Genomic DNA, 19923 nt, shown 5'->3' with positions numbered 1-19923 from the left:
GATTTAGAGGTAGATTGAAATCCTTTGAAATTGTGGTTTCTCATACACAAGTTGGCTAAAAATATCTGATAATTGGATCAAGATAGAGAGCAAGTGAAACAGAGACAGTGAGGCCACCATGGCCACCGCACTTCTTCTACACCCAACCCCAAATTTCCTCTCACCAATCCCTCCGACCCCAAATCCCAGACTTCACCACTACCGCACCAAAATACCCTTCTCGTCGTCGTCGTCGTCGTTCCGAAACGGCGGCCCAGCAGAAACAGAGTGCCCTGTTCCGCTGGAGCAGCAGCCCATAAACGAGTACCAGAACCTCTCCACCTCCTTCCCCTTCTCGTGGGCCTCCGGCGACCTCGTCGAGTACTGCTCTCGCCTGATCGCCACCGGCGCCTCCTTCGCGCTCTTCGTGGGCCTCCCCGTCGCCTCCTTCGGCGTCTTCGGGTCCCCATCGGAGCCGCTCAAGCAGTCCCTCTACGCAGTTTCCAGTGGGTTTTTGGTGGTCACTCTCGCCGTGGTGAGGATGTACCTCGGTTGGGCTTACGTCGGCAACCGCTTGCTTAGTGCCACTGTTGAATGTAAGCTCCTGATTTCCAGTTCCAGTTGATTTCGATATTAATTGCAAATCATGAATTAACGATTGCGGTTTTGCTTGTTTGGTACAGACGAAGAGACTGGGTGGTATGATGGTCAGGTACGTACGTAGAATTTAGCTTCCCTTTTTGGTTTGGGAAAGCTACTTAATTTTTAGCGTTAATTTTTTCAGATATGGGTTAAGACTGCTGAAGTTTTGGCGCGTGATCGGCTTCTCGGTTCATTTTCTGTGAGTGATTGATTCTTCATATTGAATAGCTTGATTATGTAACTGAATTATATATATATGATAGAGATGAACTTTCTGGTGTAACTAACTAACTCTTCGTTAAAGAAAATGATGAAGATCATGCTTGTAATTTGCATTCAACTATCAAAAACGTGTATTATGTTTGCAGTGTTTCGATCATGACAGGGATCGATTATTTGAATTTGGTTGAACAGGTGAAGCCTGTGCTGAGCAGATTGAAGTTAACGCTGGTGACTCTTGCAGCATCGATACTTGCATGTGTGCTCGTCCTTCTTTACATTGATGGAGGCCAAATCCAAGAAGCCGAGAATCGCGTTATACGTGGGGTTTACAACGATGATTCTGCAAGATCGTTTGAGCCCGATGCGTTTTGTGGTGGTGATCCTGGTCCTCCCCAATAACAATATCTCAGGCAATTTGCCTAGAATGCTAGTATATAATCCTCTTGCTGTACATAAAATATAAATGGCTTCCTCGTGTACTTTTCTCTTCTGCATATTGTAATGGAAGTTTTCCCTTTTTACCTCTTTAGGCAAACTTCTAGCTCAAGAATTAAGTTGCTGCAGGATAAAGACTGCAAGTAAATGCCAAAAGTGAAAGATGCTCAAGCAGAATGAATGTTACACTTTTGGAGAACTATTGGAAAATGGTTTTTACACCACATGCGTCTATAGCTTAAACTTCAACTCACTTCTGTGGCAATCAATCTTACTTTCTGCCTAGCTAGGTCTAGATTCAACGCATTGGTGCGCATTTTTGACCCCGGTACGTAGATAATTTTTTTTACATATTATAGTCCCACCAAAGAGAGCAAGGGATGGTCCATGGTTCAATAGAATCAATAGATTGGTCAATAGTGTAAGGCCATGGCCTAAGGTGGTGATGTATTTTTGAGTTCCCATTGCTTACGAAAGTGACATGTCACTATGTAAGGATTGGCTTCCAAAATAAAAGTTTACCAGAATAAAATAAAATTCGAGTTTGACCATCACAATTTTAACGTTGTTGCTTGGGAGACCAGTTCCTTTCCCTTTCATAGATGTTGTGTCACTCATCGTTGATTAACCACGCATGCAAAATTAGCACTAAATTGAAGGAAAATTAGTACTAAATTCAATTACTGTAAAAAAAAAAACTGAAACTGGTGGTGTTGGCTTCGTCTATAATTTCTAGTCTCTATAATTTCTATAACTGGAGTCTAGTCCAAAGATGAATGAGAAACAAGGAATTTACATCAAAAGATTTTTGGCCAAAATTTTCCAATTATGCTTTCTCCCTCCCCATATCGATTTGTTGTGCATTGTTGGAACCACAAGAAAAAGAGGAACACAATCCAAGTGGTGGCGGAGCTTGAGGTGGCCGGAGGAGGAACAACCCGCTTGCAACTCATTTTGGTTCTCCGGCCTCTTCAATATGTTGCATAGGATCAATTCGATGTTCATGGTTGGTGGCGTTGGAACCACAAGGAAGAGAGAAATACAATCTAAGTGGTGGCGGAGCTCAAGGTGGCCGGAGGAGAAAGAACCCGGTTGCAACCCGTTTTGATTCTCCTATTCAATAATAAGTCGCTAGCTGTGGGTGGTTATGGAGGATGGTGGAGTTTAGGCAGCAGCTAGACGGGAGGAGGTGGTCCTTTTGAGACTGGTTCCATGGCTAGACAAAGCACTGGGTCACCCTTTCTAGTGGTGGTTGAACCGCTAGTGAACCTTCATTAGCGGTGAACTGAATAGACTCTGAAACTTGAATGCAATACATAAATCAAATTATGTGATATGGTTACTAAATTAAATAAATTATCTTATACATTTAAACAAGTTTCTTTGTATGGTAACATATAATTATTGTTATAACTAAAAGTAAAGTTCGAATATTTTATCCTATTCGAGTTGTAATCTCTTCAATATTCTCTCAAAAATAAAACAAATCTCTTTTATTTTGAAACCGTTCACATGGGATCATCAATTCAGATGTAAAGAAGTTATGGATTCATGATTCACATGAACCGTTCTTTATGTAAGAAAAAAAGATAAACAAACAAAACTTCTTGGTGAGCTTAATTATTTCCTACTTAACAAGCAAAGCAATTTAAGAAGGGAGTAGGAAAAAAGAGTAAGAAAAAGAAAATACATGACAAAGACCATTAATTGAATATGGTGGCGGGCCCCCCGCTGGGGACTGAATCTCATACAGGTTCATGCACCTTCTCCCTCTGGTCTTTCTCACTTGCTTCACTTCAAAAAACAAGAAAAATAAGAATTCTTTCACAAAATGAAAGAATTTAAAGAAATTAAGTTCTTTGGATTTTCCAGTCAAAATGTAATTAACCAGCATTCACAAGATGATTAACAATAAGAGTAGTTCATATTCTCTTCCTCTTCTTCCTCCTCTTCACCTTCTTCATCATATTCCTCACTAGTACCGACCTTAACGCCACAGGGGTTGTTCTTCTCATATTCTGCCCAGCTATCACCAATCTCTGCAGGTCAGTAGCATCCAATCTTTTCTTAAAGCTCGAATCTTTGATGACCCAAATGCATTGTTTATGGTTTTCGGTCTTGTTTCCCTTTAATGTATCAAAACGATTCCATGGAAAACCCATTCGGGTATTGTCTGGTAAGCAAGATGAACTTTGGAAATGCATCAAAATTGAAACTTTAAGCCACCCATTTGCTGTATTTAAGCATCGGTTGATGTCATCTGATGTTTCCCAGCTTAAATTCACATTGCTGGAAGCTGATTTTCACTGCTTAGTTAAATTCCAATACTTGGGTAATTTGGGGGCTGCCATGCATTGTTAAAGATTGAACCTTTGAAAACTAATGTTAGATTTTGAAGAGTCTCGCACCCTCTTTAAAATTGTTGTGCCTTGTAACTTCCAATTTGGTTACTATGCATCCCAGATTAATGTGTTGTTTTCTAGACAAGCTTTTGCATTGTGTTTATGGCAGAACGAACTGAGTTGCTTAATTGTACGTGCAGTGAGAGTCACATTGTGATGTTTTTCCAGAAAAGATTAGAGAAAGCAAATGCATCAGAGTAGACTTCCTGTAATGGAGATAAAGAAAGCTTATGATATCGAACATATGTGCTCGACGCATGGTATTCAGCATGAGTTGTGGCCTCTTGATGACGTTGATGCAAAGAAGGCAAAGTTTCCCTGTTGTTTAGTTTGGACTCCTCTTCCTGTCGTCTCTTGGTTGGCACCTTTCATTGGACATGTTGGCATTTGCAGGGAGGATGGAGTTATTTTAGATTTTGCAGGCTCCAATTTTGTGAATGTTGATGATTTTGCATTTGGTGCTGTTGCTAGATATCTTCAACTTGATAGAAAACAGGTATTGTTTGATATGCCACTTCTTTTCAAATACGAATGAACAATCAATTGAATATGGAGTAAAATCATGCATTTTTTCAGAACTTTTGTGCTTCTTGTTGTGGAAGAGAAATTAGGGTTTGACTTGCTAACCAATTGGTTCTTTTTGCGTATATTGCTGAAAACAGTGTTGTTTTACCCCAAATCTTGGTAGCCACACTTGCAAGCATGGCTACAAGCATGCAGAGTTTGGGACTGCAATCACCTGGGACGATGCCCTGCAATCGAGCACGCGCTACATTGAGCACAAAACCTACAACCTTTTCACTTGCAACAGCCACTCGTTTGTAGCAAACTTTCTGAATCGGATATGCTACGGTGGATCAATGCATTGGAACATGATAAATGTGGCGGCTTTAGTACTGCTCAAGGGGCATTGGGTTGATGCCATGTCTGTCTTGAAGTCATTCCTCCCTTTTCTACTGGTGCTCTGTCTAGGTGTTTACATGGTTGGGTGGCCATTCGTGGTGGCGCTTTTCTCCTTCTCTTCTCTCCTCTTGCTGTGGTTTGTACTTGGCACTTATTGTTTTAAGACCTTGTTAGAGTGCTAGTTCTTCGTTTTTTTTTTTGTTTTTTTTATATTATTTTTTATTTTTTAAGGGACAATTTTTGAACAGTTTATGGAATAAATAGATATGATGTCTATAGTTCCTGCTGTAATGTTGGATTTATTCAACTCAAAACAAATGTATATAACGAATGAATTAGACATTGACTTTGGATCGTTTCTAGTTATGATTATGAATTAGAATACCTCTTGCAGCTAGCCACATCAGGTTGAAAAATGAGTAAGCTTAAATATTAGACGGTTTAAAAAAGAATTGAACCTTTCAAAAAAAAAAAAAGACTTGAAAAGTCAGATTCATATGTCTCTGCTTATCTTGCTCATTTCTCATTTTAGGAGTTTTTTTGGATTTATAACATGTTACTTTTGTTTAGATTTATATGAGGATGTTACAAAGTTATGGAATACTATGTGTTGCAGGAACCTTTCATATGGTGCAACTGAAGACAAGAAGCTACAAAATAAACTGCTCAGTCAACCCACATTTAATCAAATTGTTCCATCAATGCTGGAGTAAAAAAAGTAAATATCAAAAGAAGAACACATTCCACCAAAATTGTTAGCACTGTCAAACATGTACCGTGTTATAATCTTATTACATGAAAGTGCCTGGTACAGTAAGGGAAAGTTAAGTTCTATATGAAAAGCATTAGTACAGCATATTAGGTCAGCAATGAGCAGCTCTGCCCCAGGTGTATCTTCAGTGCTCATATTGAAGAAACCTGCACACCATGGCCTTTCAGAAATTTATCTCATGCTCCATATTTGGGGGCCTTCCAAAGTTTGAAGGCTACTTCATGCAGAAATCTATCTGCCGGTATTACAAGATTTCCACCATGCTGCATAAAAAGAACGAAATTTCACATGAAAAGATAGGCCGAACTTTTATTACTGAAGTAGAACCAAAATGTTCAACTTATTGGCACACATAAATCTACATTCCATATTAAGTGAATCTGGATTCGGGGTAATTTTTCTATTTAACATAGAAGGTTAGTTTCTATCCACCGTTATCAGCGGGTTGATTGCTGCACACAAAATCACACTGCTTTCTTCTAATAATTCACAGAAAAGTACTGGAACATGCAATGTTTAATTTGCATAGACTTCGATAGAAACTGATCATTTCATTTCGTTCTTAACTAGTATTACACTCATAAAAGTGAGCAACAAAGACAGAAGAAGCACAATTCGACACTAAAACATAGCAAGAACCAAACAAAGCCTTATTATGTATCAAGAGGCATGTCCATGATGATTCATGATTTTAAATCACCAAAACCAAATTTTTCAAGGAACCCACTTCTCCAAAGGAATAACTCTTCCAGTAGGTGGTGATGGAGGAGTGTGAATTTGATCAGCTCCGTCGCAATAGCCTTTCAGTATATCAGTCTCTTGCGTGGTAAACCCAAGAGAACCAAGCAAGGCAGGCCAACACTGGTGCTCGATTGTCTTAATGGCTTCACAACAGCCATGACCTAAGTAAGTCTCACCGTTGAAGAAGAACAAGATAACCTCACCAGTACATGCCTGGAGCTGAAACAATGAGTCCCAGCAGTTTGATGATTCTTCATCCAACTTTAACCTGAAGGCGAAGTTTGAGTGTGAACCAATTGGGTTATTCATCAAAGGTCGAGCCATGGCCATGAAAGGTGTGGTCAAAGCTAGAAGAGCTGTGAGAAGGAAGAGCGTGGAAGTGTAAGCCATTTTCTGATTGTAGATGTGTGATAGATGTGGGAAAGGACAAAGGAGAAGCTACTGTTTATATAGAGGAGGAGGCATTTAGTGGCAAGAAAATGTTACATATGAAGGTAGTGAAGAGGCTCCTGAGAATAATATTGATTATGTGGCTAACAACACAGGAGAAGTTGATGGGTTTCATATAGATATTATTAGCTAGAAATTAGTGGCAATTAATTAAAATAAAAAATTCAATCACTTGCATAAATACTACATGTAACTAGTACTACTTAATTGATAGTTTTCTGATGGTTTGTTTGCTTACTGGACTTGTTTCTTGTATCATAGTTTTTATTACTTTTAATCATCTTTCAATTATTCAATACATGGATTTGCATAGAACCCATAAGACTTGGCCTTCTGAGAACGGTGGCAACTCAAACTCTTCGGCTGGTAAGTTAAGTTTAGGGCAAGTTATATAAGAGATTTCTTTTACTTATTTTCTTTTTAATAAGCTATTGAGATGATCAGTTAAAACATGAAAATGCAGGAAACTATAATCTCAAAATTGTACCTCCTTGAAATCTTTAAAAGAGAATGTCTCTGCCATGTCCTTGCGGGTCACAGCATATTGCCACTGAGCCAGTAACATTGGGGAATGGTGCCTGTTTACCAGAGTATAGCTCAAGTTATATAAAGGTTTTTCTAAGTGGTGCAAGAAAATACCAAGTTCTCACTCACCTGACATCCTTCCGCGGAACCTCTCCTTTCATGGTATAACTTTGGTGAGGAACGAGCTTTGAAAGATTGGAGTTATCTTTACTGATTGAAAACGACAAGTCGGGATCATCTTTCTCTGAGGTACCCCCATAGCTCATTACAACAGACAAGTGCAAACGGAGACTGATTTCAGTTCCAGGTTTGCTTATATTCATTATAGCACCAATCAAAGCATTGGGATACTCCACATCATCTGCAATAGCCTTGTCATTCTTAACATTCACCTCACCAGCCCCAACATGCACAAACACTAAATCATACTGGCTCGACTCCAGTGTCTTTCCTTCTTGAAATCCAAGCAACTTCAGCAATTCAGATGCCACAGTATCAACTGGCAGCTCAGCTTGGACCTCACTGGTTTTGATAAAACCATCATTTGGCAACACGCTGAAACCAAGTTTGGTACCAAAAGACTTCAAACTTGAATTGTTTGTAAATATAGCAGCTTTCATCCCCATGAATCTGGAGCATTAAATAAAGGCAACTCAGTTGTGAGGAAAACAGTTAATATCATTTTTCGGCCATTGCAATTGCAACTAATTTAGCAAAAACCGAAATTCATTTTACCTTTCGGATATGGTAGATTTCTCCCCACCTTCTTCTTTGGTGGTACTTCCACTCTGCGAAAGCAATTAGGAAACCTACTTAGTATTTACAAACTATAGAGCATAAACTAGACCTTGTAAGAGTATAAAATAAGTGTTTCTCACTGTATTAGTGTAAGCTTCATATGCATCCACCAGTACTGCAAACTCTCTAACTATTCTCTCATCCTCGCTTTCTGCAATCTAAACCCAAGTGAATCCCAATGCTGGATAGTACTAAAAGCAACCCAATTTGATTATCAACAAAACAACTACAAAGTAAATTTTAAGAGTCCCACATATATCAAGAAAATTACTTTTTAACTCGAGCATGATAAAAAACCAAACTTGATTGAACCCAAAAGCTAGAATTGGCAGACACAATTAGACAGAGAATAGAGAGAGCAAATAACCTGAGGGAGGAGCATTGGGGAGGCTCAAGAAGCCACAGGAAGCTTTGGAAGCGAGAGAATGGAGATGGGTGTGTGATGGATTGACGAAACGCGTCAACCCATCTCCGTACAAAACCAGAGCTCGGCTTGGCTTGTCTGCCATTTATGAATCTCTGTAATCAAAGATCACAACTTTCAGAGAGAATAAAATTCTGGGCTTTAGAAAGCGTGGAGGGTTGTGATATGGGAACACTGTTGTGCACGTGGCATGCTTTGGAGGTAACAGTACCAAAAGCTAGATGCCTCCCAAGTGGAGATAGTGAACGACAACCAGAGCTTTAAACGACAACAGAAGAAAACTTGAGGTTCCATATCGACGAGTGAACAGCCTGCTTAACTGGTTTGCTCGTCTCTGAAATGGGGAAGACTTGTCTGCATATTTTGGATGTCCAAAAAAATCTGAGAAATCTTCCACAAGTCTTTCACTTTGACTTTGGGTAGACTCTCAAGGACTCAGAATGAAATCAATCAAGTCCATATCTTTAGCTAATTTGTGAATACAGGCAGTGGCGGATCCAGGATCCGAGAGCTGTCTAGGCTAATTAGTTGTCCAGGATCCCCTTCTTTCTACAGTTCAGCCTCATATTATCTACACAAACACCATACACAAGCAAGACAGATTTAAAAGAGATAGCCGAGTAGCCGACTAAGACGAGTGAAACAAAGGCCAAAACCGATATCCCCTAATTCCTAAACAAATCCAACAATCCCAAATGGCCAAATTCCAAACAAATCCAACAATCCCAGAAACCCAGGCAATCAAAATCCCAACTCACAATTCATGGAGCTATGGAGTGATGGAGCGCCAGAAGCCTAGAACTCTTCCAGAAACCCAGGCAATCAGCCAATCACTCATTCACTCGGTCACTCCAGTCTGCAACTCTGCAAGAAGCCAAGAATATCTGCAAATCTGCAAATCGAACAAGATACCCAGTGAAATGGAATATACCCAGTGAACCCACATTAAGAAAATCGAACAAGATACGAAATTGGCGTAAAGGAGACTAGGAGAGTGAGAGAAACCTTGGGCAGTTGGGCATTAGATCGGGCAATGGAAGGGAGAGGTGGAGATTGGAGAAGAAAAGGCGGAGCCGCCGACCGCGGAGGGTCTGATACTCTGATATTTCCGATGAGTGAAAAATAGGCGAGGATTGAGGAGGCGAAGAGAAGAGAGAACTGGAGAAGTCAGAGAACTCGAAGCAGTCGACGTCTCGTCGGTCTCGAAGCTGTGGCTGGGGGAGAACGCAGCTTAAGCCTTAATTCTTTTTTTTTTTTTTTTTTCTTGGGGTATGGGCTGAGATATATATATACTTGGCAGTTTTTTGGGCAAAAAACTGTCTAGGCTTGAGCCCATACAGCCCACCATGTAGATCCGCCCCTAAATACAGGTGATCACTCAATCTCCCAGTTTGGTTCTAGCTTTGATGTGGTTGTCATTTCAATATTTCATACTATATTGTGCGGTGAACATTGAATAGGAATCAATTTTTTGTTAGTATATGAAGTAATTTGGTGTATATCTGATGGTGCAATTAGTTTTCTAATTCTAAGTAGAAGGTCATGATTCACAAAGTCTCTTGCTCTAGCAGAGGGTTTGTTGAATTCAAATGCCAAGTATGATAGTGGCTGTTACAATGCTGTGTATTGTAGCCTTTTGAATTTCCAGTTTGATTCAAGCTTTGACCTGGTTTTCATATTCAGCTTTTCACAGTGTATATGAAGTGAACATTGAATATATAAGAATTTGATTACCCTGAGTATTGTTAAGAAATTAATATAATAGATATTATATTAAGCTTATTAGTTCTTTCATTGAAGGAGAGTTTTTTAATTTCAGATGCTGATTCATGACAGTGGCTATTAGGAATTTAGGATGCTAGGTCTTATTGATTTTGACACTTCTGGTCACAGAAGAAATGTGGTAGCTGAAGAAAAATTCTATCAGTGACTCTTTGTATCCATAGTTATTCTTCTTTTACTTCTCTCATTATAATAATCCAGTTGAGCACTTCCTATGTATGATACTGGTTTTTCTTGTATGACAAAGGAACCATGCGAGCTTGTTTTCCCAGAAATGAGGGGTGAGCTTCTTCTTATACTCTCCTCAGCAGTCAGCAATAAGAGAAACTTCCTTCTTCTTACCTCTCTAGAGTGGTGAGGAGGGAACATCCTTTTTTTCGTCTCCCTTACGCCAGGGAACGAAGTATTATTCTATCTGAAAGTCTACCATCCATCAGCAGATAAATAAGCTTCGTCTTCCTAGTTTGGTGCAGTGAGTTTCAGACCCTCCCAGAAACTCAAATATGTTCAAGAATAATCCTATCCACCCTGTGTGTCTTCGCTTTCTGTTATTGATGTTTAATGTATTCCTGACCATGGCACAGAAGAAAACAACACCAGTAAATGTGGGTGTGATTCTTGAGTCGGATACATGATTTGGGAAAATAGGGCTCAGCTGCATCAACATGGCTCTCTCTGACTTCTATGCCGTTCATGCTTACTACAATACTAGGATGGTTCCACACACAAGAGACTCCCGGAAAGAAATTGTTGTTGCAGCTGGTGCAGGTTCTTTCTCTATCTATTATCTATTTTTCATGTTTTCATTTTGTATCACCCATATATTTATGATTCGTTACTTGCTTTTTGATTATCAGTTATTAATTTCACCGTGTCATATCCTTTTGAACTAATCTTTAAAATCGGCTTATACTTGAGTTGATTCCTCCTTTTTTCTCTCTGGGTTATATTTCTCGCTGTCTGACAGAAATGTTGTCCATTCAATATAGAATTGCTATTTATTAAGCTGTCCATGCAACTATTTGATTTTAGACTTTCACCTTTGACACTGCTCTAGATTTAATAAATAATGTTGAAGTGCAAGCCATCATTGGGCCGGAATCATCTATGAAAGCCAAATTTGTTACTGACCTTGGAGATAAAGCTCAGGTGCCTGTAATCTCATTTTCAGCAACAAGCCCTTCCCTTCGGAGTTCATATTTTTTCTGAATTGCACAAAGTGACTCATCTCAAGTGAAAGTCATAAGTTCCATCATCCAAGCGTTTGGTTGAAATGAAGCAGTGCCGATCAGCGTAGATGATGAGTTTGGGGAGGGAATGATACCTTACTTGACTACTTCTTTGCAAGCGGTTGGTGCTGGTATCCCTTACTGGAGTATCATTCCTCCAATGGCCACTAATGACCAAATAGGTGCTGAGCTTTACAAGTTGATGACAATGCAAACCAGGGTCTTCATAGTCCACATGGCTCCTTCTCTTGGCTCTCGGCTTTTTGCCAAGGCAAAAGAGCTTGGAATGATGAGTGAAGGCTATGTTTGGATAATGACAAATGGAATGGTTAACTATTTCAGTTCCTTAAATTCTTCTGTCATAGATACCATGCAAGGGGTGTTGGGCCTGAAGACTTATGTTCCAGTCACAGAAGAGCTTGAAAATTTTAGAGGTAGATGGCAAAAGAAATTCCAACAAGAAAATCCAAACCTTCTTAATGTTAAATTGGATGTATTTGGACTGTGGGCTCATGATGCTGCTTGGGCACTGGCCATGGCAATTGAGAAGGTTGGGAGTACAAACTTCAGCTTTCAAAACATGAACATTTCTGGTAGTTCCAGGGATATAGAAAGACTTGGGGTTTCTCAAAGTGGTCCTGAACTTGTTGGACAACTATCAGGTACAAAATTCAGAGGCCTTTCAGGAGATTTCAGTCTTATCAATGGCCAACTACAATCATCAATTTTTCAGGTAGTTAATGTGAATGATGGTGGGGAAAGAGGGATTGGATATTGGACACCTTGAAATGGACTTGTAAGGAACTTGAGTTCGAAAAACAAAAGTAGATACTCTGCTTCTAATGTCAGTCTTGGTCCTATTATATGGCCTGGAGAAACCACCTCTGCTCCCAAGGGTTGGCAGATTCCAATGAGGGGGAGAAAATTGAGAATTTTAGTTCCGGTGAAGCACGGATTTAATGAATTTGTAAATGTGACGCATGATCGTACCATGAACAGAACCAATGTCACTGGATACTGCATAGATGTCTTTCATGCTGTAATTGAATCATTACCATATGATGTTCCGTATGAATTTTTTGCCTTTGCAAAGCCTGAAAGTTACGATGATTTGGTCAATCAAGTGTTTCTTGGGGTATAACTCTTCTTCTAATCTTCTTGTTTTGTTCTATTCCATCACCTTTTTCTTTTTTCTGATTTCATACTTTATTCTTTCAAACTAATCAACTTTTTTCACCACAACATTGGCAACGTCAATTGACAGAACTATGATGCTGCAGTGGGAGATATAACCATTAGAGCAAACAGATCCTTGTATGTCGACTTCACATTGACATACACAGAATCAGGGATATCAATGGTCGTGCCTATCAAAGACAACAACAATTCTAAAAATACTTGTGTGTTCTTAAAGCTTTTGACCTTAGACCTTTGGGCAGCATCCGGTTGTTTTTTCATATTCATTGGTTTTGTGGTATGGGTTCTTGAACATCGGATTAACAAAGATTTCCGGGGATCTCCAAATCAGCAAATCAGCACAAGCTTTTGGTTCAGCCTCTCAACCATGGTTTTTGCCCACCGTAAGTTCCCTGTTTATGTTAAAGTGGTGGTGATTAATGCTTTTGTTAAGCAACTGGTATACACTTGGGAAGTTTGTTAGTGCAGCTGTGTAACAAACCTGACCATCATAAGTTCATAACAATTTCTCTTCTTCAAATAAAAGCAATCTACTGCCCTCTATTATATTATGCCTAAAACCTAGACTATAGATGATAAAAGCATGCTCTTTGGCTCATTGGAATATATTTCCTTTTTCTGTTGAACTTTGGTAACAGGGGAGCAAGTAGTGAGCAGCTTGGCTCGGTTTGTAGTAATTGTATGGTGCTTTGTTGTCCTAATAATGACACAGAGTTATGCTGCCAGTTTAGCAACATTTAAAAATGTTCAACAGCTCCAACCAACTGTTACAGATGTAAACCTGCTCATAAAGAACGGGGACAGTGTTGGTAACCCAACAGGTTCTTCCCTGTATGGTACATTGAAGCAATTAGGATTCCTGGATGAAAACCTTAAGACCAACAATTCAGCAGAAGAATTGGATGAACATTTCCAAAATGGAAATCATGATATTTCTGCTGCTTTTGATGAAGCCCCCTACATGAGACTTTTTGTTGCAACTTACTGCTCGCATTATACCATGATTGAGCCAAAATTTAAAGCTGATGGTTTTGCCTTTGTAAGCTGAGTTGCCGTTTCTCTCTTTCTGTCTTTATGGTTTTCTCTCATCTACATGTTTTCTCATGAGTGATTTTTCTTTTGGGGTGATCACCTGCAGGTCTTCCAAAAAGGTTCACTTCTCACTTGTGATTTTTCAAGGGCAATCACTCTTGTGCAGGAGGGAGTTGATATGAGGCATATTGACAACAAGTGGTTCAGGAAGAAAGCAAGTTGTTCAAACCCCCGTACTGCAGGATCTTCCAGTAGTGTTACTCTTAGCCTTGATAGCTTTTGGGGGCTCTTCCTCATTGCTGGGGTTGCTTCATCGTTAGCTCTGCTCATATTTGCTGCTATGTTCCTCTATGAGCATAGATACACCTTGAGATGCATTGATCCTGAAATCTCGTTTTGGAGAAGAATTCTTGTCATATTGAGAGTGTATGACCAAAAAGACCTCAGTTCGAAGACTTACAAGGGAAGCAGACTGCAAGAGCAAGACAGTGTTCAAGGTTTAGGTGCTGTGGTGCTGTTGAATCCTCACCCAACATCAGCAGTCCCGAGAGCACATCATGCGATTCCAGTGACATAGAATCACAAATTGTTCTTACTGACACTGAGCATGGTGATTTGAATCCCAATTGACCCAAGAGGTTGAATATGCAATTGAGTTGACTTCCCCAAGCCAAGATAGGCCAATAACTCCGATTTCCCAAGAAAGCTCTAATGCTTTAAGGCTATACGTATTGGTTTCGACTGGATGTGAACACCACTACAATAAAACTTTTCAGCTACAGTCCTGAATTCGCTGCGAGTCTATTGCATAAACCATGTTACCATAAAACATACATATGCCTCCATTCAAAAAAAAAAAAAAAACATACATATGCCTTTATTCAAAAAAAAAACGTACATATGCCTAGTGGTAAATCCTTTATTTATTAAAAGTGAAACAATGGCATAAATGGCTCGTCTACAAACATAGCCTAGCGTCTTTACTCTGTTATTAATCTGGGTTTATGACTGGGAGCCTGAGGTGTCTTCTCCAATTTATGAGCGACAATCAAAGTTCTGAAACGCCAACAAAATAAAAAGAAAAATGATCATTTTTAGGGTCTTATATTGACTTTTAACCTATATTTTTGGACTTTATAAAAGTCTCAAAAGCCCTTTGTTTAATACTCAACGACACCAACTCTACTCTTCTTTGTTTGGCTCTCTTTTCTTTCTTTTCCCTTCCCACAAAATTCAGAGATGAAAATTCATCAATCTCTTGTTTTCAATTCTATGACATTTATCCATGCTATCACAGGTTTATACTAATATGTCATACGAAAATTAAAATTTCTTACTTTAATGTAATTGCAATCATCCTTAAAACCAAATCTTCAGTCGAACTTAATCGCTCAAACTTAACCATGACTATCAGGACCATACTTTGGTTGTTAGACAACATGCTCTGTAAAATTTTTGAACCGTACACATGTACTCCAGAATCAGTCATCAGGCAGCGAGCAATTATTGCTCCTGGAAGAAAGATACAACCGAAGCCCAATAAATCAAGAGTCGAAGCACTACCAATGAGAATTTTGACCTGCTCAAAAGCTTAAATATCAATTGTTTTGAAAAATCAGGTTAAAAGTCAATTCAATGGATGAAAAAAAAAGGGTTAATTATTTCTCAAAATAAAAGCTTCCAACTTTCCAAGTCCACTAGGTACCCTCCTTATTTTCTTGTCTTTGCACGAAGCTCCATCTGAAATGGGGATTGACTTCTCTGGATCTCGAAGAGAATGGGAGGACTCTTCCGCCTGTCTTTCACTTAGAATTTGGATCGACTATCAAAAACCGCCAATTCCCACGACTACAGTCCTAAAGTTGATATCTTGACCTATCTTGCAAATACAGGTAATCATATCTTTTTGCTTGTTAGGCCGTTTATGAATGTATCCGGTTACATTCAAGCTTTGATGTTGTTGTCTTCTCAACGTGTGTATTGAAATAGGAACTTAATTGCCATGAACATTCCTAAACAATTAAAGCATATTAGATCTTGCATTGTGGCTTATTATTTTTTTGATTGAAGTAGAAAGTCATGATTCATGGCCAAGTCTCCTTCTTTAGATTAGGGTTTACTAATTTAAAGGTCAGAGCATAACAGTCACGTACAGTCAGGATGTTGAGATGTTACTGATCTTGAGAGCTACGTTTCTGAGCGGAACCATATAGGTAGGCGGCTCAGTACTTCGTCAACCATTAGTTTTAATTTTGTATCTATCATTTAATAATCCAGTAAGTCGCATGAAATCTAAAATGCTGGTTACTTTCTTAAATCCACAAGAACCAGGCAAAGCTTATTTTCTTAGGAATGAAGAGGAAAGTTACTACTCAGTATTCCCACATAAGAAAGTCAGCGGTTAGGGGAAACTTCCTCCTTGCTCCACTCCGCTAGAGTCAGCGGTTAGTGAAGAGGACCAGGAAATTACTTCCTCTTTTCTCCTCAAGGCTGGGGAGTGAAGAATTCTTCAATTTGAAAAGCTGTCATCGCTCATCATATAAATAAGGACTACTGTGATGCATGCAATGCAAACCTTTAGCTTTAAGCATGATCAAGAATAATCCTATCAACCCTGTTTTTCTGCTCTTTTTCCTGTTCTTCAGGATTAATTTCTTGGCCTTGGCAAAAAACACGACTATTCCAGTAAATGTGGGAGTGATTCTTGACTTGGATACCAGGTTTGGGAAATTGGGGCTGAGCTGCATCAACATGGCCCTCTCCGACTTCTATGCCTCTCATGTTTACTACCATACTAGGCTGGTCCTACACAATAGGGACTCTGTGGAAGATGTTGTTGTTGCAGCTGGTGCAGGTTCTTTCACCATCTCTCTTCTCTCTCTTTTTCATGTTCTTTTAATTTTGTAGATCATGGTTTTCTTTTAAACTATCAGTTAATTCACGTACCAAAATTTTGAATGGTATAAAATTGGGGTACTGTCTGTGACATTTTCTCCCATATAGTTTAACTGTGTCATATCTTTTTAAACTAATCTTCAAACCAACTTGAGTTTTTCCTTCCCGCTTTTGTCCTTCTTGGTTTTATTATGACTGTCTGACTTGAATTGAGGCCAATAAATATGGAATTGTGGTTTACAGGCTTTTCATAGATGTAACCTCTTAATTTCAAGATTTCACCTTTGAAACAGCTCTGGACTTGATAAACAATGTTAAAGTGCAAGCCATCATAGGGCCACAATCATCAACGCAAGCAAATTTCGTAACTGAACTTGGAGATAAAGCTCAGGTGCCCATAATCTCATTTTCAGCAACAAGCCCTTCCCTTGGGAATTCATACTTTATCCGAATTGCACAAAATGACACATCTCAAGTGAAAGTCATAAGCGCCATCATCCAAGCCTTTGGTTGGAGTGAAGCAGTGCCCATCAGCGTTGATGATGAGTTTGGAAAGGGAGTAATACCTTATCTGACTACTGCTTTGCAGGCTGTCGGTGCTCGCATCCCCTACTGGGTTGTCATTCCTTCAATGGCAACTGATAAACAAATAGATGCAGAGCTTGACGAGTTGATGAAAATGCCAACCAGGGTCTTCATAGTGCACATGTTGCCTTCTCTTGGCTCTCGACTTTTTTCTAGGGCAAATGCAATGGGAATGATGGAAAAAGGCTTTGCTTGGATAGTGACAAATGACATGACTAGCTTCTTTAGTTCCTCAAATTATTCTGTCATAGATAACATGCAAGGGGTGTTGGGTTTAAAGACTTACGTTCCAAATACGGAGCAGCTTGAAAATTTTAGAGGTAGATGGCAAAGGAAATTCCAACAAGACAATCCAACTCTCCTCAATATTAAATTGGATGTTTTCGGACTGTGGGCTTATGATGCGGCTTGGGCACTAGCCACGGCAGTTGAGAAGGTACAGAGTACAAACTTCTCTTCCCGCAAGATGAACATTTCTGGTAGTTCCACTGGTTTAGAAAGATTGGAGATCTCTCAGAGTGGTCCTGAACTTGTCCGAGAACTATCGGCTACGAGATTTACTGGACTTTCAGGAGATTTCAGTCTTATTAATGGACAACTACAATCATCAACTTTTCAGGTAGTTAATGTGAACGATAATGGGGAAAGAGGGGTTGGATATTGGACACCCCAGAAGGGACTTGTAAGAAACTTAAACTCAAAAAACACAAGCAGGTATGCTACTTCCAATGCCAGTCTTGGAACTATCATATGGCCTGGAGACACGACCTCAATTCCGCAGGGTTGGCAGATTCCTATGAGTGGGATAAAACTAAAAGTTCTAGTCCCAGTGAAGAATAGTTTCAAAGAATTTGTAAATGTATCATATGATCATAGCACTAACACAAGTAATGCCACTGGATACTGCATTGACGTCTTTAAAGCTGTAATAGAATCATTACCATACCCTGTCCCTTACGAGTTTTATCCCTTTGAAAACTCTCACCATCAGAGGGCTGGTACTTATAATGATTTGCTTGATCAAGTGTTTCTTGGGGTAAATTCTTATTCCCAGCTTTCTTCTTTTTGATTTGTTCCCTATATAAACAATTAAACGTGTCTTTGTTTTCTTTCTGATTTCACATTTTATTGTAGCAAAAGTATATAATCTATTCACTGTCGTTGTCATTGTTACTTGACAGAACTATGATGCAGCAGTTGGTGATATTACCATTAGAGCAAATAGATCCTTGTATGTCGACTTCACATTGCCATACACAGAATCTGGGATATCAATGATCGTGCCTATCAAGGATAAAAGTGATGCTAAAAGCACATGGGTGTTTTTGAAGCCTTTGACTTGGGACCTTTGGGTAGCAATCGGTTGTTTTTTCATATTCATTGGTTTTGTAGTCTGGGTTCTTGAACACAGGATAAATAAAGACTTCCGAGGGCCTCCACTTCATCAAATTGGCACAAGCTTTTGGTTCTCATTCTCAACCATGGTTTTTGCACAAAGTAATTTCTGTTATGTTAAACCATTCTACAGTGTTAATGACTCCTCACCCTCTCTCGTGAATCATAAAATGTTAAAAGGGACCTTTATTTGCATATTCTATGGCTCACTACATTCCATTAATTACTTTCTAATTTTTGTAACAGGGGAGAGAGTACGGACCAACTTGGCTCGGTTTGTTGTGATAGTATGGTGCTTTGTTGTTCTCATACTAACTCAAAGTTATACTGCGAGTTTTAGTTCAATTTTAACAGTTCAACAGCTTCAACCCGTCATTACTGATGTAAACATGCTATTGAAAAACGGGGACAATGTTGGCTATCAGGCAGGTTCTTTTATTTATTGGATATTAAAGGAAACAGGATTTCAAGAGGCAAACCTTTGGACATACGAGTCTCCAGAAGAATTGAATGAACTCCTTCAAAATGGGAATGAAAAACATGGTATTTCGGCTGCTTTTGATGAAACCCCATACATGAAACTTTTTCTTGCAATTTATTGTTCAAAATACACCATGGTTGAGCCAACATTTAAAGCTGATGGTTTTGCCTTTGTAAGTTGTCGCTGTTTCTCTTTTTCTTGCCTCTGGTTTTCTCTCGCATACATGTTTTCTCATGTGGGATTTTTCTTTTGGGGTGATCACTTACAGGTCTTTCAAAAAGGCTCAATTCTCACGCGTGATGTTTCAAGAGCAATCACTAGTGTGCATGAGGGAACTGAAATGGAGAAAATCGAGAACAAGTGGTTCAAGAATAAAGCAACTTGTTCAGACTCCAGCACCACAAGTTCTTCCAACAGTCTTACTCTTAGCCTTGATAGCTTTCGGGGCCTCTTCATTGTTGCTGGGGTTGCTTCATCATTAGCTCTTCTCATATGTGCAGCCATGTTCTTCCATGAACACAGGCGCACTTTGAGAAGCTTTGATCCCGAAGCATCATTTTGGAGTAGAATTCGTGTCCTATTAAGGTTATATGACCAAAGGGACCCCAATTGGGATACTTATAACGGAAGACAGCTGCAAGGTTCAGTTCATGGTATAATAGGCGCGGATGAACCCTCACCGAGCACCAACTCTCCCCCAAGGCCATCAAGCACAGACACGGAATCACATATTGTTATTGAAGAGCTGGGAACGCCTCCAGCTGACACTGAGCTTGGTGACTTGAATGAATTGAATCCCAATGGTCAAGCAACCCAAGAGATTGAAAATGCACTTGAGTCAACTTCCCAAAGGGAAGAGAGGTCAATAATTCATTAGCTTGCCTAACAAGGCTATTGCTCTAGTTATCAATTATTTGGCTTCCGTTTTCAGTCTTCCACTTCTTTGTGAAATGAAACTTGGTAGTGATGTCCCTAGAGAATATGGGAGCAATTTTCTAATTGATCAGTAATCTTTAACAATGTTTGAAATCATG

General features: G+C 39.4%; 5 protein-coding genes and 1 pseudogene across 9 annotated transcripts; 4 read left to right on the top strand and 2 right to left on the bottom strand.

The window, feature by feature from the left end:
* The first annotated feature begins 23 nt into the window (after window positions 1-23).
* On the top strand, window positions 24-1350 carry LOC133738718 (uncharacterized protein ycf36). The gene is made up of 4 exons (XM_062166300.1): window positions 24-575; window positions 663-691; window positions 764-820; window positions 1036-1350. The coding sequence occupies exons 1-4, from the start codon at window positions 119-121 to the stop codon at window positions 1240-1242; spliced, it is 750 nt and encodes a 249-aa protein (XP_062022284.1). The 5' UTR covers window positions 24-118; the 3' UTR covers window positions 1243-1350.
* Window positions 1351-3151: 1801 nt separating this feature from the next.
* Window positions 3152-4939, top strand: LOC133739127 (protein REVERSION-TO-ETHYLENE SENSITIVITY1). Of its 3 annotated transcripts, none has more exons than XM_062166854.1 (3): window positions 3152-3323; window positions 3849-4176; window positions 4343-4939. In XM_062166854.1, the coding sequence occupies exons 2-3, from the start codon at window positions 3868-3870 to the stop codon at window positions 4763-4765; spliced, it is 732 nt and encodes a 243-aa protein (XP_062022838.1). In that variant the 5' UTR covers window positions 3152-3323; window positions 3849-3867; the 3' UTR covers window positions 4766-4939. The 3 variants fall into 3 exon arrangements, with proteins under 3 accessions (XP_062022838.1, XP_062022837.1, XP_062022836.1); XM_062166853.1 differs by having other exon boundaries at window positions 3157-3323; window positions 3790-4176; XM_062166852.1 differs by having other exon boundaries at window positions 3165-3323; window positions 3821-4176.
* A 367-nt stretch (window positions 4940-5306) lies between these two features.
* Window positions 5307-8773, bottom strand: LOC133738060 (uncharacterized). Of its 2 annotated transcripts, none has more exons than XM_062165498.1 (6): window positions 8237-8773; window positions 7950-8020; window positions 7807-7859; window positions 7201-7701; window positions 7034-7124; window positions 5307-5618 (listed from the first exon to the last, which is right to left on the bottom strand). In XM_062165498.1, the coding sequence occupies exons 1-6, from the start codon at window positions 8376-8378 to the stop codon at window positions 5532-5534; spliced, it is 945 nt and encodes a 314-aa protein (XP_062021482.1). In that variant the 5' UTR covers window positions 8379-8773; the 3' UTR covers window positions 5307-5531. The 2 variants fall into 2 exon arrangements, with proteins under 2 accessions (XP_062021482.1, XP_062021483.1); XM_062165499.1 differs by having other exon boundaries at window positions 7950-8027; window positions 8237-8393.
* On the bottom strand, window positions 5628-7027 carry LOC133738061 (egg cell-secreted protein 1.1-like). The gene has a single exon (XM_062165500.1). The coding sequence runs from the start codon at window positions 6484-6486 to the stop codon at window positions 6070-6072; it is 417 nt and encodes a 138-aa protein (XP_062021484.1). The 5' UTR covers window positions 6487-7027; the 3' UTR covers window positions 5628-6069.
* A 1550-nt stretch (window positions 8774-10323) lies between the features above and the next one.
* On the top strand, window positions 10324-14320 carry LOC133738059 (glutamate receptor 2.7-like; annotated as a pseudogene).
* A 939-nt stretch (window positions 14321-15259) lies between these two features.
* Window positions 15260-19923, top strand: LOC133739435 (glutamate receptor 2.7-like). Of its 2 annotated transcripts, XM_062167214.1 has the most exons (6): window positions 15260-15425; window positions 16179-16387; window positions 16722-18049; window positions 18195-18510; window positions 18655-19061; window positions 19158-19923. In XM_062167214.1, exons 2-6 carry the CDS (start codon window positions 16285-16287, stop codon window positions 19764-19766), a joined length of 2763 nt encoding a protein of 920 aa, XP_062023198.1. In that variant the 5' UTR covers window positions 15260-15425; window positions 16179-16284; the 3' UTR covers window positions 19767-19923. The 2 variants fall into 2 exon arrangements, with proteins under 2 accessions (XP_062023198.1, XP_062023197.1); XM_062167213.1 differs by lacking the exon at window positions 15260-15425 and having other exon boundaries at window positions 16102-16387.

The sequence above is a fragment of the Rosa rugosa genome, chromosome 3 (genome assembly GCF_958449725.1).
Source record: "Rosa rugosa chromosome 3, drRosRugo1.1, whole genome shotgun sequence".
In the NCBI taxonomy this organism is placed as follows: Eukaryota; Viridiplantae; Streptophyta; class Magnoliopsida; order Rosales; family Rosaceae; genus Rosa; species Rosa rugosa.
The sequence above is the reverse complement of the archived record's forward strand: the minus strand, read 5'-3'. Positions and strand labels throughout refer to the sequence as shown.